The following is a 26,539-nucleotide window of genomic DNA, read 5'->3' as shown; positions in this document are numbered from 1 at the left end:
TTTTCTTGTGAACAAAGAGGAATCACAGGATAGAGGAATGTTAGAACGTTAGAAAACTGGAGTCTGATTTTTAGAAAAATTTAAACTTTGCCGCTAGTAAGATTTTTTCATCTTAGTAAATGGAAACAGAGACTATTAAAAATTTCTATGCCAGAGGTGATTACTGACAACAACAACAACAAAAAAAACTTGCTCACAATATTTGTTCTTTTTCCCATCTCAGAAAAACACATCAGCGAAACAAAGAGAAAGTATACTAATAAATAGAAGTTTTCATTCTATTCTATTAATGGGGGAAAAACTAAGTGAAGTAATAAGGGAACAACCTTGACATTTCTGAAATTTATGCATCTTCATAACTATTATTTGAGGCCTCCTATATGCCAGAAATTGTGCTTGCGTTTCACACCCTGTAATGAGGTAAACAGATGCCCATCCCGGCTCTGCAAGCCGAGCCTGTCCTGAAGACTTGCTGAGATTCTTGACTGTATCGTCATCCACAGTCATCCTGGGTACTTCATGTCAGTCTAAAAGAACTGTTAGGATTTATGTTCATCATTTCCTCCACATTATAAATCCAGCCTTGGGAGAAATCAGGGTCAAAGACCCTGCAATGATATGCAATTCATTTCTTAGCACAAAGCAAGAAAGAAGCTAATTCGATCATAAATATTAGTATATGCTCAGAGTCTAATGATAATTTTGTTTGTATTATTGCTCGTGTTATTGATACATATTTACATGTAATTTTGGAAAGTAAACTTTCATAAACATGTCAGATTCTCAATATATCTTAACAGTCCCCAAAAGGATAAAAACTGTTGTTCTAATGGGTGAACCAACTGGCCTAGACCATAGTATAAATAATTTCGTGTATGCTGAAGTCAATGAAAACTGTGTGAGCAAGTAAATATCCACAGGTAAGCCAGAGGCTATGTCTGAGAGAGGCATAACTTTATAAGTATACTGATCAGAAAGTTATTTTGGACTTGGATTTCCATACTTCAGATTTCCTAGACAGAATTGTAACATTGATATCACAAAGTTGTTCTAATGTTTTCTTTTTTGTTTTTCCTCCTGTATAGTTGATTCATGCTGGTAAGGGAGAAGCCATCAGAATTAGGTCTATTTTGAGATCCCTAATTCCCTTGGGAGATTTGGTGGGCGTTATCAGCATCGCTTTTCAGATGCCAACAATAGCCAAAGGTAAGGCCAACTTCAGTATGTCCTAATTCAGTAGGATGTTGGATGACATCATGTTCTAAATGTTTTCCGTACTCAACATCCCAACCTCTCCGCTTCCTAAATTATGTCTATACTACTTAAATTTCTTTTTTAAGAAAAGCTATAAAGTATATATTTTATAATTTTTTTCCTTTTTTTTTTTTTTTCTGAGACGGAGTCTCACTCTGCAGCCCAGGCTGGAGTGCAGTGGTGCGATCTCGACTCACTGCAAGCTCTGCCTCCTGGGTTCAAGCAATTCTTCTGCCTCAGCCTCTTCAGTAGCTGGGACTACAGGCGCCTGCCACCAAGCCTGGCTAATTTTTTGTATTTTTAGTAGAGATGGGGTTTCACCATGTTAGCCAAGATGGTCTCGATCTCCTGACCTCGTGATCCGCCCGCCTCGGCCTCCCAAAGTGCTGAGATTACAGGCGGGAGCCACCACACCCGGCCTTTTCTCCATTATTTTTAAAGCTGTGTTTGCTTTGAGATTTTAATTCTCTTTTATATGACATTTCAGACAGCTTCCAGAAAAGCGGAAATATGCACCACCGCCCTCCACTGTCTCATGTCATGCATGCTATCATTGGTCGCATGCTCTTCTTTCTTGACCTCAGTTCTTTAGTTCATGCGTTTTCATAGTTTTCATTGTCGCTTTCTTGTAATGCTTTTCTATTGAAAGCAATGATGATAGCTTTTGACTTAGAGATTTTAAAATCCCCTCTGTTAAAAAGAGTGTTTTGTTTGTTTGTTTTTGTTTTTGTTTTTTATTTTTTAGACGGAGTCTCACTCTGTCGCCCAGGCTGGAGTGCAGTGGCGCGATCTCCGCTCACTGCAATCTCCACCTTCCAGGTTCAAGCGATTCTCCTGTCTCAGCATCCCAAGTGGTGGGGACTAGAGGTGCCCACCACCACGCTGGGCTGATTTTTTGTGTTTTTAGTAGAGACTGGATTTCACCATGTTAGCTAGGATGGTCTCAATCTCCTGACCTCGCAATCCACCCACCTTGGCCTCCCAAAGTGCTGAGTTTACAGGCGTGAGCCACCGCTTCTGGCCAAAAAGAAGTGTTCTTTTCATGAGTAAGGATAAAAGTCTTTTTGAGATTAAAGAAATTATTGAAGACAACTAAAATAAATGTTAAATCCCAAATATACTTTGTTTTCACTTTCTCAAATGGAAGGTTTTTTTTTTTTCAGTTTTCAATACTTTATTGGATATTTGTACATAAATCACTTAACATGAAAGACTTCTAATTGTAGAACAAAACATAATTAGGGGCCGGGCGTGGTGGCTCAAGCCTGTAATCCTAGCACTTTGGGAGGCCAAGGTAGGTGGATCACTAGAAGTCAGGAGTTCGAGACCAGCCTGGACAACATGACAAAACCCTGTCTCTACTAAAAATACAAAAGTTAGCCAGGCATAGTGGTGGGTGCCTGTAATCCCAGCTACTCAGGAGGCTGAGGCAGGAGAATCGCTTGAACCCGGGATGGTGGGGAGGTTGCAGTGAGCTGAGATTGCACCATTTCATTCCAGCCTGGGCTATAGAGTGAAACTCTGTCTCAAACAAACAAACAAAAAACATAATCAGGTAGGAAGTGCATGCTATATATAATCATTTTCTTTCATTAATTATGCCCCCAGAGAAGGCAGGCTATAGTAGCTCAAGTCTAGAATGAAAGGGGTCACCATATATCTGAAGGTAGCTCATCCTGTTTGCCAGGCATGATTATGAGAAAGTAAAGTCTTGTGTATGCTAACCTTAAACCCAAATCTACAAGGTGACAAAACTACCATAATAATCGAACGCTCATTATAGCTCTCGGCAAAGCTAGAAATTAAAAATTTTCCCCACCTTTGGCTTCCCTACTTGAGCCAATTTCTTTTCCTTGTGCATCTGTAGCTCATCTTCATCTGCTGTCTCTGTACCTCTCTTCTAACTCATGTTCATTTGCTTAAGGAAAATATGTTTTCCTTATTCTATATTTTGAACCACAAAATAGACACTATCAGGACAAAGATAATAATAGTACCAGTGACATACAGATTAGGAAATAGGGAAGCATTAAATTTTGTAGTAATATGAGTAATAACAAAGAACCAAGAACATAGACTGTAAGAGAGCCCAGGTGTCCTTTTCAGAATGGGCCCAAAAGTTTCCAGGTACCTCCTCATTTCCTCCAGTCATCTGCCTTTAGCATCCTTCAAGAGTTTTCACGTTGCTTTCTTTCCTTTACTAGTTAGTTGTGCTCTAATATGTTATTTTTCTTCACATATTTGCAGTATATTGTCTCCATCGGGAGTCACAGTGGTTTGTGTGTGTGTGTTTGTGAATTTTGTATCACAGTCACAATGAAAGTTAACTTTTAACACAATCCATTGGTATTTGTTAAATCTCTTCTTTTTTTAGCCAGGTGTGGTGGTGCACACCTGTAGTCCCAGCTACTCAGGAGGCTGAGGCAGGAGAATCGCTTGAACCTGGGAGATGGAGGTTGCAGTGAGCTCCGGTCATGCCACTGTGCTCCAGCCTGGGCAGCAGCGCGAGACTCCATCTCAAACTTTTTTTTTTTTTCTGCTTTCCTTTTGTGGAGAACGTAGACAGAACTGTCGGTTTTTATGTCACCATAGTTGTGCATTTAACTTTATGTGGCTATGCATTCACTGCAAAGCTTAAAACACCTATATTTCTTTCTCCTTTTCAATGACAACTCAATTTGTCTATAAGCATCACCAAGTAGCAGTAATAATGGTTATCATACATTCTATATTTAGTATGTGAAATTTGTCTCTAAAGAATGATATTTTCCCTTCTCAGGATTAGCTAAGGTCTTCCTCAGACATTTTTATCATATTTATTTCCAAGCTAGAGTATGCCCGAGAATAATAATCAAAGAAGAAGGGGTTCAGAAAACTTGAGGAATAAGCATGTAATCCTGCAGCTCTTGGCCCGGGCTGATTTGGCCGCCCTGTCTGAGGCAGTAATTGCAGGTGGATGAATACAGCAGGCACTGCTGGTAATTGTGGATGGATGTATACAGCAGGCACCACAGGGTGAAACTGCTGCTTTATTGTCTCCAGTGTGTTTGAGGAGATGGTGCAAATAAAACAGCAACTTGAGCCAATCTGTGAGTCTTGAGCCAGATGCATTGTGTGGCATTCATTAAAACAAATGTCTGCTTGGATAAGAGTTTAAAAAGCAAAACATATAGAGCAGGATCAGTGGGTTGCTCCCCTTTTCCCTAGGCACAGCTACACTTTAAGATCATAGAATACTGTACATTTAAATTCCTTTTTGATGTGATATTTAGGAGAACTGAAATTGAATTTTATATAGATTTTTAATTGAAAATCATAGCATACTGATTTAACACTAAGGTTAAGTCAGCTTTGGCTGGATTTTAAATCCAGTTTTAATTGGTTTAAATACAACTCTGTCAATTACTAGGCGTATGACCTTGGACTAGTTACTTAACTTCTCTAAAGGCTAGTTTTTGTGATCCGTTGAATGAGACTCATAATAGCAGCCTCAAAGATGGGTTGTGGGAATTGCGTAAGATCATGTCAGGAACGTTGCTAGTGCAGTGCCTGACAACAGCACAACACATCAGAACTATTATTCTTACATGTAAGGAAAGGAATGTACTAGTTATATTAGGTGTCCTTATAATACTACCAGGCATTATCCTTTCATCTAGCTTCCTTTAGAACATTATTTGTTTATTTTCATGATTCACATATAAAATTTGTTCATTGACTATAAGTGAAAACAGAAAAGTTGTCATTTATTCTTTCAGTTTATTCAGGATGATTGTGGGTCCTGTGTCATCCTTCTCTGAGTTCTTGTTTCTTTGATGTTGTATCCATATGAAAAGTTCTGTGATATTATTTGTAGAATCGTGGTGTGTGATCAGCACCAGGTTGGCATAATTATATGGTCAAACAGGAAGTAAATCAATTCTTCAGTATTTGAAATTGGCACATAATCCCATGATTTCTTTTATCAGTAGTCCCCAGTTAGGGAACTTATGGAGTTACTGTAAAGAATTCACTAATCTGTATAGGCATAAAGCTTAGAGTATTGATAGAGAAAACAATATGACCCTTAAATGCATGTTAAATGCTGTTATGATTAATGAAACATATTTCATATGAAAACCATACTGGTTTTATAGTGTTATTTCATCATTTTGTTATTGTTCTAAGGCATAAAAAGAGAAATATACCGAGATTATCACATAAGGGTAGATGAGCTTTATTCATGTTTAAAACAGGCTCGCTTAGAAAAGAGTGAAAATCCCCACTTTACATTTTAACTTTTCATGGATTTCACTTGGAGATTTAGAAAGTAGATTTTGGATGCTTGTTTGTTTCTCGTAAGTATCTAACAATGCCACGTCTTGTATCCTGTATGCAGTTAACAAGTGGATGCCTATATAACACTTAAATGACCTTGGCTTTAAATTGCACTGCCTTATTTCCTCAGCAAACTCCCATAATAGCTTGAGGGTAGTCGAAGAACAGAAAACCATTTCATTGAAAAGTTTATTTAAAACGTAAGAAGTCTAGAAAGCAGCCATTTGTAATCTACCCATATATGGCACAGCCATTGACACCAAAATTCACTTCTCTCTTTTAGATGGGAATGTGGTGGAACCTGACATGTCTGCGGGGTTTTGCCCAGATCACAAGGCAGCCATGGTTTTATTCCTTGACAGGGTCTATGGAATTGAGGTTCAAGACTTCCTCCTCCATCTTCTTGAGGTTGGCTTTCTGCCAGATCTCCGGGCGGCTGCTTCTTTAGATACGGTGAGATTGGAGCAATGGACTTCCTCCTCTCTTGACTCTTCATTCTGTGCCTTATGATATATTCATATATATATATATATATCCATTGATTAATTTATTGACAATGAATGTTTATTGAGTACCTGTTATATTTTCAGGTAAGCCATAGGTAAACAGAAAATAAAACTAGTCTATGTTCTCAAGGAATTCACTGAATAAACTGACAACCTCAGGAAACTTCCCACTGACCAAAAAGAATATGATAAGAATTCTGATAAGGTGCTGTGGGATTCAATAAGAGGTTCACATAACTCTAATTTGGGAGGTCACAGTGACTCCTGTTAACCTCTGTTCGGTGTCAACCTCCAAATTGGCCTAAACACTTATGCTTCTCAATAAAAGCAATTAAAGAATTGCGATGATTTAATGGATATTGTTGAGTCATGATCATCTTGGTGTCTTCATTTGTCAAGGTACAAATGGATTGAAATCTGTTCTGTATATTGGGTGACCCACACGGAGAATCTGCCATTATCAGCTTAAATGTTCTTCTCTTTGAAACACTGTGGAATAAGCTGAAGTTCTAAATGTTGTTATAGTAGTTATACTACTATACACATTTAATACCTACTTTCAAGTACTCATTAATTTTATCAGTTCAGTGTGCTTTTTTGATTTCAAAGTACATCAGGACTTGAGCTGACAGTAGCCCCTTCATGAAATATACGAGAACAGAATCACAAAACTGAAATGAAAACTTTTTTTTCTTTGTTTTGCATATTCAGATGAAATTCTGGACCTGAATAGTATGGATATGATAACACAGTAATACAGTTATCCTTTGATTATTGGTGCTGATAGACATGAGAAGAATAAATATGAATCATAAAGAGAATTCAGAAAGAGTTTTTGCTTATGAGATCTACTGTGAGAATAAGCTCCTCTCTTTGCCTAGCAAAGGAAAACACTCACATCTGTGATATTATCGTCTTCTTACATTGATCCTACCATTGATATTTAATGATAGAATCTGAACCTATTAAGCTTTTTGAGGAGATAGGTGTCATTTCATTCATTTTTATCTGTTTATGAACAATTGATAGTTGATTGTTTTTAGTGGTAAAAATCATATGAACCCCACATTTAAAGATATAACTGAAGAATACATTTACATGTCTCATAGCGCTATCATCCTTTAGATAGTGAAATTATATGTTCCCATGTTGATCCCTTTGAAAGTTATCTGCTGCCAAACACAAATGGCCTTCTACTCTGATTCTTTTTCAGGCGGCTTTGAGTGCTACAGACATGGCCTTGGCCCTCAATCGGTACCTTTGCACGGCCGTCTTGCCGTTGCTAACAAGATGTGCTCCTCTCTTTGCTGGCACAGAGCACCATGCTTCTCTCATTGACTCATTGCTTCATACTGTGTATAGACTTTCTAAGGGCTGTTCACTTACCAAAGCTCAGCGGGATTCTATAGAAGTTTGTTTGCTCTCTATTTGTGGGTGAGTGGATAACAAATTCTACACCAGCTTCTTCTTTAAAAAACAGAATTTACAGTGTGGCTTTTGACAGATTATTTGGAATTTTGGAACCATTTTCCATACCACAGATTTCATTCATTTTAGGTAGTCCCATATACTGAGGTATGAGTCTTCTCTGAGCGCCCTTGCTCCCAGTCGAGTTCCGGAGTGTTCCTCCAAGCCTCCCTAGGGTATCCAGCTGTTGGATATAGCTTTTGACCAGTTACAGAATACTATTCTGGATGTTGGGAGTGGGGAGAAATTGTGTCGGGAGTCCTTGGCCACCTTAGGTGAGATGAATAGATCTCGCCTTTTGACTGTGTTTGATGATTTAACTCCTCTTCTAGAAGAGAAAAGAAAAAAGGGACTTCTTAAATATAAAATGTGATACAGCATAATATTAAAACCATATTTTTGTGGGGCATTGATGAAGGCTGAATATTTCCTCCAACCTGGAAAACCATTTCCTATCAGTAGAAGTGCTAGAATGTGTTACTATGAAAACCAGAAACGTATCTCCCCCTGATGAAGTTTTGCCTGTGAAAGTGAGAATTTCTCAAGCCCCTAGAAAGAACATGGCTCCTTTGTAACTGCTCTAGGAACTCTTGCCTGGCAGTCCCTGGGGGAAGGGCAAGTTTTCACCCATGGTAGAGTGTCTGGGTTGAGAGCCAGATGGCACTGAAGGAGGTGGAAAATCAGAAGAGTAGCTCTTTAACTTCCCTAGTCTAAGATTCTGTAAAATTGAACCAAAATGCCTCCCTCACAGAGATTTTCTAAGTGTTAAACGAGGTAAAACACTTGCTGTTGCCTGACGCAGTAGATGTTCACTATGTATTCATTTTCGCTCCCTTTCTTCTCTGGCAAATTTGCTGTCTCAGCCATTTTTTCGTCCTTTCTGTTCCAATATTCCCTCTTCTTTTTGCCTCTTACCATACATTGGAATGAGGGAAGGGACATTTACTGAAATTAATGAAGGAAAGTCTTAGGAAACAGTGGGGTCTACATTTTTGAGTGGTTTGGAAAGGAAGGAGCAGAAGAAATATCTTCTGTAGCAAAGAAGGGGTGGTCTTCAGATCTGAGGGATAGAGATGAGTTGGGAAATCTAACCTTACATAAAATTAACTAAGTAGCTGATCTTTGGACAAAGAGCATCTAATGAATACCATCTGAAGAGAGGTATAGATTCAGGTCCTTGGCTTACATAATTTATTCTAATGAATGATCTACTTAGTTTAGACACATTTCTCAGCATTATTAACATTAACTTTGTTCCAACAGACAACTGAGACCTTCTATGATGCAGCACTTACTCAGAAGATTAGTATTTGATGTTCCATTATTAAATGAACATGCAAAGATGCCTCTGAAAGTAAGTATAGGAAATGTGTGTAGATATTTGATGACTGGTTTCTCTGACTTTATTTTCTATGACAACATATACATTCCTTAGATACATCATGCTTGATGCTGGAAAATGTCTCCCAATTATTGAAATGGGCATTTAGAAGTTATAGGAATGTATATATCAACTTTAAATAAATAAGTTCTATAAGATTATAGAAATCTTAACAATGATTTCAATATAAACAATGGAAATAGAAATCAATGGGAAAAAGAAAAAGGACCACAGGGAAAATAAAAGCCAAGATATTCTTAAGTTGGAAAACATGGTAATAGGCCTGGCCTAAAATATTATTAGAAACCTTGAGGGATAAAGACCAGGGTTTAAAGACAACATTTTCTAAGTTAATAATCACATGACAGGCTCCAAATGTCACTTCATAGGGTTAAAGATAACCTCTCTGTATATGCAATTATAGTTTGTCACACAGTATAGAAAAATCACTGGTATTTTCTCTAGATTTATTGTTCTGTTCAGGATCAAGTCTCATTCTATCTTACTGAGTTGGGAATGTTTTCTTGTCCTTTAATATCATAATCTAGACTCAGAATATAGAATACAGTGTTTGCATCAAAGTTATATAGTAATGTGATGGATTTTTTAATAGATGGCCACTCTGCAATGCCATCCAGTAGCATTATTTTTTCCCCAATGGCTACCCGGTACTAGTGCTGAAGAAGTATGAGATATGAAGAGTCTATATGTAGCTGTTACAGTAAAAGCATCCTGGATATTTAGCAAAAGTAATATTTCTGTGTGAAAACTGACTTTGTTTTAATAAATCTAGATACATTAGTGAATTAGATAAAATAAATTATATTCTTGCTAAAAATTCTGCTTTTATGTTTTTTGTCATCTAGAATGGTCCTTGTCTTGCAAAATTTTTTGATACAAATGAGCTGGAAAATTCATGAAAAAAGATACAGTCTCATGCTGTTACCCTTATGCAATAAAACTCTCTTACATTAGAGATATGTCAGTGTGAAGCCAAGCATATTAGATCTCAGTATTTCATCATTTGTGACTCCTAAATTGTGTGGATGTGTGGATGTGTTCATTTTTTTGTAACTGAAAGGATAAGCAAATGAGTTGTAATATTTTAACAATAAGACATGCAGCCCACATTAGTAACAGTCATTCTTACGATTTATTTTCTTCCTTAGATATCGGAAAGAGTCCAAATATGTATAGTCATATAGATCAGTTTATTAATTTGACAAATATAGATCAAAAATAAATTATCTAAAGAACTACCAAATAATTGAAAGATTCTCTGCTTGTCTTTGACATTCCAGTTTAGTTCTAAACAAGCAATATGCATAGGTGAAAATGCAAGGAGCAGTGTAGACAATCAGTAAAGTAATAAATTGCATCCGTAACCCCCAAAGAAATGTAGACAAAGAAGTGATCCAAGTAGAGTGGTTTTGGAAATTTACTTGGAGAATTAAGTACTGAGGCAAGCCATAGGGAGGCAGAGACAGAGCAAAAAGAATCACAGATGTATAGTTCCTTTATTGTGCTTCTGGGCCGTCCCGACATCAGTCCCTTCGTTTTACATGTGGATTGCAAGATATTAATAACAATTCATAAAATTATAAGTAAATGATTAATGTAGAACTCAGAGATACGTAGAATCCAAACAACCTCATAAAGAATGCTGTACAAGATATAGTTATTTGTAAAATTGGGCGTTTGGTCCTCATATTGCAATCAGTGTTAAATTTGAAAGAGACATAGTGTGTCAGTCGGGGTTCTCTAAAGGGGCAGAACTAATGGAATAGATGTATATATGAAGGGGAGTTTATTAAGGTTTATTAAGGAGTGCTGGCTCACACAGTCACCAGGTGAAGTCCCACAATAGACCATCTGCAAGTCGAGGGGCCGGGAAGCCAGTCCAGGTTCCAAAACCTTAAACGTAGGGAAGCCAACAGTGCAGCCTTCAGTCTGTGGCCAAAGAACCAAGAGCCCCCGGTAAATCACTGGCGTAGGTCCAAAAGCCTAAAAGCTGAAGAACTTGGAGTCTGATGTTCCAGGGCAGGAAGCACCCAGCACAGGAGAAAGATGAAGGCCAGAAGATTCAGCAAGTCCAGTCCTTCCGCATTCTTCTGCCTGCTTTTATCCTAGCCCTGTTGGCAGCTGATTAGATGGTGCCCACCTAGATTGAGGGTGGGTCTGTCTCTCCCTGTCCACCCACTGACTCAAATGTTAACGTCCTTTGTCAACACCCTCACAGACACACCCAGGATCAATACTCTGCATCCTTCAATCCAGTCAAGTTGACCCTCAATATTAACTATCACACGTAGTATCCACGGTGATAGTATTCTCCAAGAGAGTTTACATGGGATTGAGCAATTTCACTTCAGTTGACCTTATAATGTAGCATTACAGTGTCTTATGAAGAGAAATGAAAAAAAAAATCCAAAAGGTTTTGATAGCTCATTGCTTTTGTAACTGTTTTCCTACATAGCTGCTGACAAATCATTATGAAAGATGCTGGAAATATTACTGCCTGCCTGGAGGGTGGGGAAACTTTGGTGCTGCCTCAGAAGAAGAACTTCATTTATCAAGAAAGTTGTTCTGGGGCATTTTTGATGCCCTGTCTCAAAAGGTAATTTAAGATTTTGTGGGTTCGTTTGTATCAGTCCAATGGCACAAAGCCACACTTTCTTAGTAAGATAGTATTCCTAGTTGAATACTGTCTTTGCTAACCAAGACACATATGGCTTTATTTTTTCTCTTTTCTCAGCTTCATAATAAATGTTGAAAATGCAATTTATATTTATTTTTCTTAATCATTATGGTAGCAGTTTCCTTGTGATCACAACACTGTTTCTGAATGTCAAATGGCTAAGCAGTTCAGGAAATTACGCACAGGGTTGATAAGTTTCTGGCGCATTTGGACTCAGACTCTCCCTAGTCCCATCTCCAATCTTATAAAGGCCAAAGAAATTATATCCAATACAAAAATATAAAACATGAAATCTTATGTAATTGTAATATCCCGGTCTCCTGCTAAAGTCTCCAGCTTTGCTGCTATGGAGCTTTAGATACCTTCACTCAATGTTGCATTGCATATATGGCATTCCCTTATAGTTGCAAAATTTATAATGAATAGTTCCTGTGTTTTCAGATGGCTGGCAGGTGTTGATCTTAGAGAAAAGGCAGAACAACAAGTCTTGTATGTTCATGCTTAAATTAATCAAAATTAGTTTGAATTCCCAGATTGACATTATTAGATGATTGGAGTAGTATTACCACAAGTTTGCTACATAGTAGAGGAATATTTGTCTGCAATTACATTTGGTAGCAACACTTTAATGCTTTTTCTTACTGAATTTCCTTTGGTAAACTGAGTCCTTTTAAAATAATGTGTAAGTATTTTTTAGAATCATTTATGTTTATTTAACAATGAACATTTAAAGTGAAATAATTTAAATTATTACTTTTTTATTTTTTAGAAAATCTATAAATATAAATTTAACTTAATACTCAAATACCTCTTCCTATAAATTTTTATCATGCATCCTTTCTATGGAATTTCTTTTCCAGCTCAGAATTTTATTTTTCAAACCTTTATAATGCAACATGGATCGGTTAAAATTTCTCACTCTCTAGAATGTTATGCTTTCTGTATTTTTCATGTATACTCATTATAATGTACAGGAATTATCTATAACTAACTATAAGTAATATAGTCCCTATTGACTGAAATGATGTTTATCTTGTAACGATATTTTACACGTTGACGATATTAAAGTTTACTTCATTTCCAATGTGTTGGAGAGTCAAAGATTTTATTCTCCTTAAACTGAAACTGCTGCAGCTTCTTTTATGTTTGTAAATCTAGCTGCAGCTTCTTTTATGTTTGATGGGGTTTTAGGCTCTGTGTTTCATTTTCTAGAAAAAGAATTATCAGAGAGTTCAGTTAGCCCAGGGTAATTCAGATTTTCTTCTGCAACCTTCTGTAGCCCTGATGATCATGCTGACAACTTTTGCTATATAGTAATTTCTTTTTTGGTCCTCCATTTTTCCCAGAAATATGAACAAGAGCTTTTCAAACTGGCACTGCCTTGCCTGAGTGCAGTTGCGGGAGCTTTGCCTCCAGACTACATGGAGTCAAATTATGTCAGTATGATGGAAAAACAGTCATCAATGGATTCTGAAGGGAACTTTAACCCACAACCTGTTGATACCTCAAAGTATGGACTCTTTCTATTGCAGCAGATTTTTATTGTAAATGATGTGTGAAGTCTGAAATTGAATAAGGTACTAAAGTGAACTTTCTCTAATACATGCCCCCTTTGAATTGGTATCCTTTTAATAGGGGTCCTTTTAACTTATAAAATGATAGTAATAATAATGATTATACTAATATCAGAAATAGATAAGATGTACCTTCGAGGATATTTTTAACACAATCAAGACTCTGTATATGTAATATCTATAATAGGATTAAGAAAGTCTGTCAGTTATATTTTTAGTTGAAAAATTACCCTAAATGTTTAATAGTAACTACGAATCAACCTCTATATAACATCTTTTACTTAGGATATTCCCAGCATGCACTGCAAAGCTGTTTCTGTGAGTGGCAAGGGAATCCCTTCACCCATCACTACATCTCAGCAAGGTCCAGGGTTCACAGCTGATGTTCAACTTGATAAAACACAGCACGAGATGGAAGGGAATATCGAATGAGAATTTTTCTGGAAAATTCAGCATGCAGTTAGAATGCAGTTTAACAACCAAAACCAAAGATGAAACAACATTCTTTAACATTATGAAACTTGTTACATGTACTTAGTTGCAACAATTATTCTACGGATAGGATGTTTGGGAACTTCAGGTGTTTGAAGTCTGAGCATTTTGTTGTTGTTGTTGTTACTGTTTTTAAGTAGGATCATGGTTCTCCATGTGCAAGGAAAGCTGCCTCTTCATGCCACATTCTCTTACTGATTCCATGGTGCTCAGCAAGATCAGTTTTAGCAAGGTAGACACTTGGTAGTTCTTATCCACGGCTTCTGAATTTGCTTGGGAGTTCAACTTTGAGGCTTCTGAGTGGCCCCCAGCTGATTTAGCTTCCATAACCAGATCAGAATTTCAACCTGAGTGGTATGCCATTAGTTTGATAATGCCTTAAATTTGCATGTTTGGTCTTTGATGACAGTCCTGTGAGAAAAGACCCTTTCCCCCATCCCCCAGTATTTGGCTTATGTGATTGATCTTTTGTATCTCCTCCGAAGTAAGTAAACCAATATATCACATGTTCACATTCCTACATGGGTAAGTTTGTGGTTTGCTAACATATGATCTAACCTGAGATTTTTAAATATCAGAACAATGTCATGGTTTTGGTGTTGGTTCATTAAATCCAATTAATTAATAAGTGTGGGCATGGATATTAATTTACCTAGGCTTGCCCCTTTGGGGACTTCTTAACAGATACAGGTTTATGCGGTGATATCAATGATTTCTAGATGATTACAATTTTTTATATATTGCTTCTTAGGTATGTGTATGTCTTATAGTTCAATTACTGTTAACTGCTGGAAAACAACAACAAACCATCTTATACTAGATTTTATGTAGAATTGTGTTCTCAAAGTTAATACTTTAATAAGATATATTCATTAATGAATAGAATTTTTTATATATATTTGATTTTCCATTCATAGATACGTTTTAAGCCTTAGATTTACCATCAGACTTGGTCATCATTTGCATGTCCTCAACATCAAGGAACTAAATATTCATTTAAACACAAAAGGAGTCAAGAGTAAATATTAACAAAAAGCAGAAGTTAATTATTTTCCCTATAGTTAATTCTAGTAACATTTACGCTGTTATTTGTGGACCATGAATATTTAAAAATTTTAACACATCACTACTAAATTTAGTGCTTGTATTTTCTTTGTTGTGTAATATATTGTCCTAATCTTTGAATGTATTTAATTATTTCAATTTATGTATTTAATAATAATTGTTATTATAGTTTTATGATATTTAATTTGTTATGTTAGCACATAAACTATGAATCAATATAAGATGAGCAGATAGAACATTATCTGCTTGACTTTTCTTATATTGTTCTGAAAATAGAAAAATGTAATTCTTTGTTAACAGTAGTGTTTAACAGTTAAAATTGAATGAGATATAAGCATTCATTAGCTGTGAGTAAATTATTAATATGATTCCTGTAAATTCTGTGAAAATCAAGCTCTTTTGTCTTTACTTTTCTCATAGTATTACAATTCCTGAGAAGTTGGAATACTTCATTAACAAATATGCAGAACACTCGCATGACAAATGGTCAATGGACAAGGTAAAAAGAGAATTACATTCTTATTCAGTAGTCATTATTAATGACTGGTCACTGTTCAATACTTCTGACCATGACAGTGTTCTCTTTTAAAATGAGAACTTGATCTAAATTAGGAAAAAATACTTAATTACAATTAGCTTATATAATAATATAATATTTAGCTAGCTCTATCATTAACACAAATATAATACACTTATGAATAAGCACTATTTTAAGCTTTCAAAAGATCTATTAATTATATTATAAATATAGTTGCTATAACATATATTGTTTATCGGAGTAAAAAGCAATAATCACCAAGGGCTTCAGGAGGAAATGGTGACCCCCCTTCAGAATTCACCTTTTAAGGAAACTTTGGTTTCATATGTAGGTTTTTTGGGTTTATTTTTTGAGTCCTGCTCTGCCGCCCAGGCTGGAGTGCAGTGGTGTGATCATACTTCACTGCATCCTGGAACTACTGGGGTCAAGCGATCCTCTTGCCTCAACCTCCTGAATAGTTGGGACTACAGGTGCACACCACCATACCTGGCTAATTGTTAATATTTTTTATAGAGATGAGATCTTGCTATGTTGCCCAGGCTGGTCTCCAACTGTTGGCCTCAAGCAGTTGTTCAGCCAGCCTCAGCCTTCCAAACTGCTGAGATTACAGGCATGAGCCACCATGCCTGGCCAGGTTTTAGGTATAGTTCTATATCAGATAAAATCTTGAGAATTCTTAATCAGGATTTAACAATTATTTACTTTTTCTATTCTTCTGTTGCATTTCTTACTACCAACTAGATCTGCAGTTTACTAAAAATAGATTACATTGGCCAGGTGACTTTTTTTGTGTTTTCAAGAAAAACAACACAAATGAGAAAACTAAAGTAGCTGCATCTATGAGATAATTTCTACATATTATGAGATTTTCTAAAGGAAATCTTATGCCTGAATATTCACATTTAAGTTGAGCTCAGTCTAAACTTGACAGAGGATAAAGTAGGTTCATCAGAGGAGTTGAGTTGAGATGGTTCAAGAACCTAAAATACTCATATACTGTTTTGGTAAAATGAAAATCAGACACCAAAGGTTGCTTCCAGAGGATGTGTATGCTTCGTAACAAATCAAGATCATCATGCTAGAGATGTCATATTGAGTTTCAAACATTGCCCTGGCCAGTCAGTCTTTCAGTCCCTCTAAGAAACCCTTTTTTGCTGGTTTTGATAAGTATCTGGTTCTTCGTTCAGTAACCGATTTACTACGTAAGTCAGTAAGGATCTATCTTACAAAAAACTCCACTAAGTACTGAGTGGGTGGAGTTGGTGATGGAGAGGAATATTACAGGAAGGTATTCCAGTCTAATTACTCAGACTCTGTAGGCAGACGAGAAATGATATAGGGAAATGGCAATATGTACAAATGGGCAAAATAATATGGAATGAATGTGTTGAGAGAAAATTTGATGAAAGAATGGATAGAACAGGTGGCATTATTCAGAGAAGACTCTGAGATGCATACTCTAGTTTTCCTATTTAAAATGCATGTTTTTTATTTACACTTCACAGGTGGGGTCCCAAGATGGGTCAGAATAGATATCCTTGGGACCATGCATCCCTGTAGCCTCCTCCTGTGGGAATGCTTATCGGCACAATTGCAAGACCTTGGTCTGTTTAAGGAAGATTGGGTGCTTCTAGTCTCTGGATAAAAAGACTTGTTCCAGATGATTACTGAAAATACATCATGCAATACATCCATGCAACAAAACTGTACATTTACTCCCTGAATCTGAAATTTAAAATAAAATAAAATAACATTGATTAGGATGGATATCTTTATAGTGACTTATGCTGGATAAAATTTCAATCTTAACCCTTACTTTAGTTCACTTTAGGTTTATTTTATCAAACATGCACTTAAACACCTGTATATGTACACCCTCTAAAATTAACACATGTAAAACAATTTTTAATGTTTGCCTTTTTTTTTTTAGTTGGCAAATGGATGGATTTATGGAGAAATATATTCAGACTCTTCTAAGGTTCAACCATTAATGAAGCCATACAAGCTATTGTCTGAAAAGGTGAGGATTTTTTGTTTGTTTTAGTTTGTAAAGTTTTTATTCTTTTGGAAAATATTTTTCTTTGTTACATATTTTTATATTAAAATGACTTCTTTATTTTGAAGTTGGTATTTTTTCTTCCAAGGCCCCATTTTTAAAAAACTTCTTATATTTTGTCTTTTCTTCTCCATTCTTATTTTCTGTCAGCATTTCTGTGTTTATTCTCTTCTCTCCTTAACATTTTTCTTTTCCTTTTTGGTTTTTATTCCTCTTCCATATTTTTAAGTACTTTAAAAAATCTTCTTACCATGTTTAAAAGTTTCTTGATGAGTAATGACAAAGTAATAATGTGCTTATTATGTATAGGTTTTCATATATTTGACTTCTTTGGGGAAAAAATGAATATCTTGACAAATGAAGTGAAAAGGATTTCACTTCATTGTGAGTCACATGTATATTACATAAGCTGTCCTTTTGTTCTGTGTCTCTCGTTTGTAGTTTCTGTGTTAGGTCCTAGGAACCAGGTCCGCTAAAGGAAATTGACCTTGATGCTATATAATGAACAAAGTGAGGATCCCTCTTAGTAACATTAGTAAAACTAGATCTCTGCTCACACTCTGCTTTTAGCATTTTACTTTCCTTTTTTATTTTTAAATAAGCTATGCGCATCAAATTTTTAAAAAGTGAAGGCAGTCTATTCAAGAGCAAAGCGTTACTTAACGTTTTTATTTACATTCATAATATATCTGTTGTTTTTTGGTTTTTCTTCTCTAGGAAAAAGAAATTTATCGCTGGCCAATCAAAGAATCTTTAAAAACTATGCTGGCTTGGGGCTGGAGAATTGAAAGAACTCGAGAGGGAGACAGCATGGCCCTTTACAACCGGACTCGTCGTATTTCTCAGACAAGCCAGGTAAGAATTCATCATGGTGATGAATCAACTGCTTATGTTATGGACTAAATAATTTTGTTAAATTTAATTATTGGGTTTTTCTTAAAAAATAATTTGAAAATTCTGAAGACTCACAAAATTTAGAAGGGAGAGAAAAAAGCTATATTACCTTTTCTTTAGTTTCAAGGGAGGTTAAATGATGATTAAGTTACTGGACTTTATGTACAAGCCTTCCGTTTTCTGGCTAGTATAGAAGAAGTAACCAGCTGTAGGACATGGGTGAAGCTGGAAACCATCATTCTCAGCAAACTAACACAGGAACAGAAAACCAAACACCACATGTTCTCACTCATAAGTGGGAGTTGAATAATGAGAACACATGGACACAGGGAGGGGAACATCACACACCAGGACCTGTCGTGGGGTGGGGAGCTAGGGGAGGGAAAGCATTAAGAGAAATACCTAATGTAGGTGATGGGTTGATGGGTGCAGCAAACCACCATGGCATGTGTATACCTATGTAACAAACCTGCACATTCTGCACAAGTACCCCAGAACTTAAAGTATAATAAAACATTTAAAAAAGAAGAAGAAGTACTCAGTTGTAAGGTCCTGAAGTTTTCCTAATGGAAACAGCACATCATGTTCATTCGCTACCGTTAGTTTGTCTATGAAGCTTTCTTCTCATTTCCAGTGGGATCTGAGGGTTGGTTCTTAGGAAAGAGTAGGATGTTCAGACAGTCATGATGCAGATCTAGAACGCACAGGGGTGCTCCTGTCTGCAGAGGGCAGGTATACAGCCACACAGGCAGAGCAAGAATTCACAGAAGATGTTGCTACTGGACCATGTCAAGGGAGTTCAACCAACAAGCAAGACTCTACCCATAGGTCTTAGGTGCTCAAGGTGGCAAGAGTAAGGCACAGCCTTGATGTGGAAAAGCTGGGGTTCAGGGTGGACACCAAATGCCACCCATTAACGTTTAGTCACAAGGTCATGTGAGCTGCTTACCTTTGACCCTCTCATTTCTCCTGGGAGCTAAACCTGTCATTATTCTTTTCTTGACCCCTCAACTCACTATATATGTGGTTTACACCAAATGTTGTTTATTATTGCTATTTACACAGATATCCTTTTTTTGAAAAAAAAAAATGAGGGTCTAACAGCATGTGCTTCACATGCTCCATAGTTGAAATAGACTTTTTTTGGTATCATTTCAAATTTTTTTTTTTAATACCTTAAGTTCTAGGGTACATGTGCACAACATGCAGGTTTGTTACATATGTATATATGTGCCATGTTGGTGTGCTGAACCCATCAACTCGTCATTTACATTAGGTATATCTCCTAATGCTATCCCTCCCCACCTCCCTCCCCACAATAGGACCCGGTGTGTGATGATCCCCTTCCTGTGTCCAAGTGATCTCATTGTTCAATTCCCACCTATGAGTGAGAACATGCGGTGTTTGGTTTTCTGTTCTTGCGGTAGTTTGCTGAAAATGATGGTTTCCAGCTGCATCCATGTCCCTACAAAGGACACGAACTCATCCTTTTCTATGGCTGCATAGTATTCCATGGTGTATATGTGCCACATTTTCTTAATCCAGTCTGTCACTGATGGATATTTGGGTTGATTCCAAGTCTTTGCTATTGTGAATAGTGCTGCAATAAACATACATGTGCATGTGTCTTTATAGCAGCATGACTTATAATCCTTTTGGTATATCCCCAGTAATGGGATGGCCGGGTCAAATGGTATTTCTAGTTCTAGATCCTTGAGGAATCGCCACACTGTTTTCCACAATGGTTGAATTAGTTTATAGTCCCACCAACAGTGTAAAAGTGTTCCCGTTTCTTTACATCCTCTCCAGCACCTGTTGTTTCCTGATTTTTTAATGATTGCCATTCTAACTGGTGTGAGATGGTATCTTATTGTGGTTTTGATTTGCATTTCTCTGATGGCAAGTGATGATGAGCATTTTTTCATGTGTCTGTTGGCTGTATGAATGTCTTCTTTTGAGAAATGTCTGTTCATATCCTTTGCCCACTTTTTGATGGGGTTGTTTGTTTTTTTTCTTGTAAATTTGTTTAAGTTCTTTATAGGTTCTGGATATTAGCCCTTTGTCAGATGAGTAGATTGCAAAAATTTTCTCCCATTCTGTAGGTTGCCTGTTCACTGTGATGGTAGTTTCTTTTGCTGTGCAGAAGCTCTTCAGTTTAATTAGATCCCATTTGTCAATTTTGGCTTTTGTTGCCGTTGCTTTTGGTGTTTTAGACATGAAGTCCTTGTCCATGCCTATGTCCTGAATGGTATTACCTAGGTTTTCTTCTAGGGTTTTTGTGGTTTTAGGTCTAACATTTAAGTCTCTAATCCATCTTGAATTAATTTTCGTATAAGGAGTAAGGAAAGGATCTAGTTTCAGCTTTCTACTTATGGCTAGCCAATTTTCCCAGCACCATTTATTAAATAGGGAATCTTTTCCCCATTTCTTGTTTTGTCAGGTTTGTCAAAGATCAGATGGCTGTAGATGTGTGGTATTATTTCTGAGGGCTCTGTTCTGTTCCATTGGTCTATATCTCTGTTTTAGTACCAGTACCATGCTGTTTTGGTTACTGTAGCCTTGTAGTATAGTTTGAAGTCAGGTAGCGTGATGCCTCCAGCTTTGTTCTTTTGGCTTAGGATTGTCTTGGCAACGCGGGGTCTTTTTTGGTTCCATGTGAACTTTAAAGCAGTTTTTTCCAATTTTGTGAAGAAAGTCATTGGTAGCTTAATGGGGATGGCATTTAATCTATAAATTACCTTGGGCAGTATGGCCATTTTCACAATATTGATTCTTCCTATCCATGGGCATGGTATGTTCTTCCATTTGTTTGTGTCCTCTTTTATTTTCGGTATTGATGGAACGTATCTCAAAATAATAAGAGCTATTTATGACAAACCCACAGCCAATATCATACTGAATGGGCAAAAACTGGAAGCATTCCCTTTGAAAACTGGCACAAGACAAGGATGCCCTCTCTCACCACTCCTGTTCAACATAGTATTGGAAGTTCTGGTTAGGGCAATCAGGCAAGAGAAGTAAATATAGGGTATTCAGTTAGGAAAAGAAGTCAAATTGTCCCTGTTTGCAGATGACATGATTGTATATTTAGAAAACCCCATTGTCTCAGCCCAAAATCTCCTTAAGCTGATAAGCAACTTCAGCAAAGTCTCAGGATACAAAATCAATGTGCAAAAATCACAAGCATTCTTATACACCAGTAACAGGCAAACAGAGAGCCAAATCATGAATGAACTCCCATTCACAATAGCTTCAAAGAGAATAAAATACCTAGGAATCCAACTTACAAGGGATGAAATATACTTTTAAATAAATTGAGTTCTGATTTGGGCATATTTTACATTAAATTGTCTTTGGGATGTATCATATATGGATGGAAACTATAAAAGTGTGTTTTATCTATTTTTTGTTTCTTTACGCTTTTCTAAGTAAAATAGCTTTTATTTTAATCTGTTTCAACAAATGCTGAGCACAAAATGCGTACTAGGCAATGAGAATACAGAGACAGCAAGACAATTGTAATCCTAAAAATCATAAAATAGTGTTAGATAAGGTCAAGTTAAATCTACTACAACATGGTACAGAAAGGGTGAGACTAGTGGTATGTACAAGGCACTACACAGTGTAGAGAAAGGGATGATTTTTAAAAATTATTCTGTAAGGCAGATAAGAAATAAGAAATTACTGCAAATGCAGATGACTTTAAGCTTCATGAAAAAAAGGGAGATTCTTCCACTGCTCTTAATAGCAAAAATTATGTACTCTAATTTAAAATCATATATATTTTATATCACCCCTCTTTCCCTTTCTCCTTTTTGTTCTAATAGTAAGCCCTTAATAGATCCTATTAACCCGTGGAATCATCTCTCGTGTCTTAGTGATTTTTACAGTGACATGTGATTTTTGAAATTTATTCTTAAATCTCGAATGTGATTTCAAAATATTAGGTGATGCTTGTGCCAGAGGCACAGTTTGTAAGGTAAGAGGAAGGGCTATGGAATTTCACCACTTGGGCTTAAATCCTAGTAGTGCTGCTTTCTAAAAATGTACATTTGGGTATTTGATCTCTGTTTGCCTCATTAAATGTGAACTCTTATTGTTACTATTGTTATGTCAGTATTTCTGTTGAGAGCATTTATTGAGGGCATTTCATTAGTGGTAAATGAAAAAGTATATTTGTGTTTGTAGCACTTTGGCCTGTAGGTAAGAAAGAAAGAATAGTTCTGTCAGCCTCAGAAATGGGGAGCAATATACACCGAAGGCCACAAATCTATGTATAACTCTTGCCATTATTTTCGCCCAAAGGTTCTTTAAGCATAAACCCATATTATTTCAAATATTAACATAGATTGTCATTTCTTCATTACTTATAGCTTTTTGTTTTTATAGCTTTTTGTTTTTCAACTATCATCTTGTTAAACTTCTTTGTCTTTTTTCTGTTACTGATTTCTTATGTGATTATAAAGCAATTTTCTATCATGTATAAACTCTTCTGACTAAAGGAACACTTTATAGCATCATTTTATATAAGGAATGTAAATGGATGAGTGAAGATCATGTGTAGATGTGATTCCGACCCTGAATGCACCAGCTTTTTTTTTTTTTTTTTTTTTTTTTTTTTTTTTTTTTTTTACTGGGGCTCAGCACTCCCTCAGGGACGTACAGGTGGCCCATGGTTAATGGCAGTATCTGGCACAGCCAGCCTGGGTTGACATTCTGGTCTCACCCCTGAGTACCTAGCTAGTTATGTGAGCTTGGGTAAACTGGTTAACCTCTGTATGCTGCAGTTTTCTCATCTTTAAAATGAAGCTGGTGTGAGTCTCTGCTTTGAAAGAATGTTGTGAGTGTTCTCGTTATGATGCTTATTAATCACTTAATAACTGGCATACATTTCAATATAGGTGAGCCATAATTTTTGTCCTTACTATCTTTCTGTGGATCAATAACCTGATGAATGTCTTTTGTTTGCCATGAATACCAGAGGAAGACACGAATCCTGATTTCAGGAAATTTACCACCCACTTAGGGCTTTAGAATTTGCACATGTAAGACAAACATAAGGGTATGAATAACACCAGTATCAACTCGCCGGAATATACAATAGAGTATATAAGGGCTGATAAAAGTTACAAGAAGTTGATTGGAGAGGGGTTAACTGGGTGGATTTTGACCCCCTCCTTAGTAGGGATACTAAAGTCAACAGCAAAGAACATTTCTGACAATCTCAGGCATATCCCACAGGTTTTCAACAATTACTTGTTTACTCCCAAATTCCAATGCCTTACCTCATATCCATTTTTCAGTACTACAAATGTAGGATAAAAACTACTTAAAACAAATGAAAAAATAAGCTTATACCCTGGAACGGGAAGGGAGATTAGAATGAAACTTTTGGAACGTGTTACTTATCTAGAACTAAAATACGGGATAGGATAGAGGGATGATGCATTCATTCCTTCAGCAGATATTTATTGAGCACCCATTATGTATGCTGCATTGTCCTAAGCTTTTCAGATAGATCAGTGACAAAATGGACAAAAATCTCTGCTGTCCAGGAGCTTACATTCTAATGGGGGAAATAAGCAACGGATAGAAAGGCCAGGCATGGTGGCTCATGCTTGCAATCCCAGCACTATGGGAGGCTAAGGCAGCGGAATTGCTTGAGCCCAGGAGTTTGAAAGCAGCCTGGGTAATATGGCGAAACAACATCTCTACAAAAAATAGAAAAACTAGTCAGGTGTGGTTGCACGGCACACACCTGTAATCCCAACTACTCAGGAGGCTGAGGTGGGAGGATTGAATAAAGCCAGGAGGTTGAGGCTGCAGTGAACTGTGTTGGTGCCACTTCACTTCAGCCTAGATAACAGTGTAAGAGAGACTCTGTCTTCAGAAAAACAAGTTCTAGCTGTGCTATGATAGAGTATGACAAATATCATGAAAAAAGAAAACAGCATAGAAAGGCAAATTGGGAGTGCAACAGGGAGATTTGGAAGGTGTTTGGAGGTGAGTTGCAATTTTAATATGGAGCTTTCAGGTATATTTCATCAGAAGGTGAATTGAATAAAAACCTGAAAGAGTTGAGGGAGTTACACAGATTTGGAGGAAGAATGTCCCAAACATTGCACATGTGCTAAGGTGGGAGTGTGTGGGAGATAAGGAAGTGAGCGAGGCTGGAATCCAGTGAGTAACATGAGGGTACAGTGGTCTCAGGGGCCAGGTCCTATAGGACACGGGGGACCATCTTAAGGACCTGGATAAGTGCTTTGGTGTTAGAATCACTTTCAAAATTTGGTGCTGCTGTTTGCTATCTACATAATACAGTTTATGACTTTTAAAATTATTTAATTTCTCTTGAGCCTCTTTTCTCTCATTTTAAAATGATAAAAAGTAATACCTACTGTTCAGAGTTGTTCTGAAGATGAAATGAGATAATCTGTGTGTCCCGATGACCACACACCTGGTAGTTGCTACTGCTGCTGTTAATGCTAATAAGATTAGTATGAATGTTAAACCCCCTGGCTCCAAGATGGTGCATAGTCCAGGGAACCTGAAATTGTGCAAGACTTGGCCAGTCTTCTGATTTCTGTGTATCTGAAGAAGAAAAACAGGCAATTAAAAGCATAAAAAGAATCTGTCCCTAAATAAGCAAATATTTACCTACATTATTAAAACTGGCCTCAAGAACTTAAAGTGAAAAACTTGTAAATTTCAGTTATATAAGGAAAATGGTTTAAGGGGAGATTAAATAGTGGGAAATCTATTTTAGGAACAAATAGAGTTATAGAGTTATTGCTATCAATAAAATTTGCAGAAAGTCTAATATAATTTGTCACCAGTTTTAAGACATACACTTGCCCTGTTTTAATATCTGTGAGATTGGGAATCATTTTATAATCTTAACATTAATGAGAGATGGTATGTGTCAGATGCTGGAAATATTAATAAAGCCCAGCCCGTGCCCACATATTTTTGCTGTACAGTGGAGAAGACATTGCTTAGGGAAGAACAAAATAAATAGTTTGGAAATGTAATTCTGACAACAAAATGGAGAATGAGTTAGAGAAGGATGAGACTGAAGGCAGAAAGATAGACTCCTGAGGGGGATGTTGTAGACATCCCAGAAAAACAACAAAAACCAAAAAATGTTGTGTCTGAATTAGAGCAGAGACAGTGGAAACAGAACACCATGGTATGTCCCAGGGATATTTTTGAGGTAGACAGAATTTTGTGGCTGATACATGATAATAGATGAAGGGGAGTATATTAGTCTGTGTTTACGCTGCTGCTAAGGACACACCTGAAACTGGGCAATTTACAAAGGAGGAGGTTTAATTGACTCACAGTTCCACGTGGTTGGAGAGGCCACACAATCGTGGTGGGAGGTGAAAGGCCTCACATGGCAGCAGACAAGAGAAGAATGAGGAGCCAAGCGAAAGGGGTCTCCCCTTATAAAACCACTAGATCTTGTGAGACTTATTCCCTACCACGAGAACAGTATGGAGGAAAGCACCCCCATGATTCAGTTATCTCCCACTGGGTACCCCCCACAACATGATGGAATTATGGGGGCTACAATTCAAGATGAGATTTGGATGGGGACATTGACATGATGATGAAGGGGAATAATCTGAGATGATTGCCATGGATTCTAGCTTGTGTCCCCAAGTTGATAGCCGTGTTAGGTGAAGTAAAGACCATAGGAGTGCTGGGGACAGCAAGCAGAGAATAATGACTTTGATTTTGTATGTTGTGGTAGGCAAAATTATGACTCCCAAATATGTTCACCCACTCCTCACTACAACTGTATGGGAGCTATGGTGTTGATGGTAGTTATGTTAGTAGTGGTGGTAATGATAGTATACTAGCAGTGAGAATAGCCATTTACTAAAATCCCTGATCCATTCCTTTGTGTCAGGCACTTTGCTACGGGTTTTAAATCCATTACCTCATTTCATACCAGCCTTTGAAGCAGGTGGTCTATTTAGCATATTAAAAGAAAAAGTTCCACTTTGGGAGGCCGAGACGGGCGGATCACAAGGTCAGGAGATCGAGACCATCCTGGCGAACACAGTGAAACCCCGTCTCTACTAAAAAAATACAAAAAACTAGCCAGGCGAGGTGGCAGGCGCCTGTAGTCCCAGCTACTCGGGAGGCTGAGGCAGGAGAATGGCGGGAACCCGGGAGGCGGAGCTTGCAGTGAGCTGAGATCCGGCCACTGCACTCCAGCCTGGGCGACAGAGCCAGACTCCGTCTCAAAAAAAAAAAAAAAGAAAAAGTTCAGACAAATTAAATTTAAC

General features: G+C 37.0%; 1 protein-coding gene across 7 annotated transcripts in view; it reads left to right on the top strand.

Moving 5' to 3' along the window:
* RYR2 (ryanodine receptor 2) overlaps window positions 1-26,539 on the top strand; it is a 794,036-nt gene that overhangs the window by 597,611 nt on the left and 169,886 nt on the right. For all 7 annotated transcript variants that reach the window (XM_077998277.1, XM_077998259.1, XM_077998275.1 and 4 more), the window contains 9 exons: window positions 1,086-1,206; window positions 5,855-6,024; window positions 7,291-7,511; window positions 8,808-8,898; window positions 11,402-11,542; window positions 12,970-13,133; window positions 15,175-15,253; window positions 17,223-17,312; window positions 18,066-18,203. In XM_077998277.1, coding sequence (XP_077854403.1) covers window positions 1,086-1,206; window positions 5,855-6,024; window positions 7,291-7,511; window positions 8,808-8,898; window positions 11,402-11,542; window positions 12,970-13,133; window positions 15,175-15,253; window positions 17,223-17,312; window positions 18,066-18,203 — 1,215 coding nt within the window. The remainder of the gene's footprint in view (window positions 1-1,085; window positions 1,207-5,854; window positions 6,025-7,290; window positions 7,512-8,807; window positions 8,899-11,401; window positions 11,543-12,969; window positions 13,134-15,174; window positions 15,254-17,222; window positions 17,313-18,065; window positions 18,204-26,539) is intronic.

This window comes from Macaca mulatta, chromosome 1, assembly GCF_049350105.2.
Source record: "Macaca mulatta isolate MMU2019108-1 chromosome 1, T2T-MMU8v2.0, whole genome shotgun sequence".
In the NCBI taxonomy this organism is placed as follows: Eukaryota; Metazoa; Chordata; class Mammalia; order Primates; family Cercopithecidae; genus Macaca; species Macaca mulatta.
Note: the sequence above shows the minus strand (reverse complement) of the source record. Positions and strands in the feature narration are given on the sequence as shown.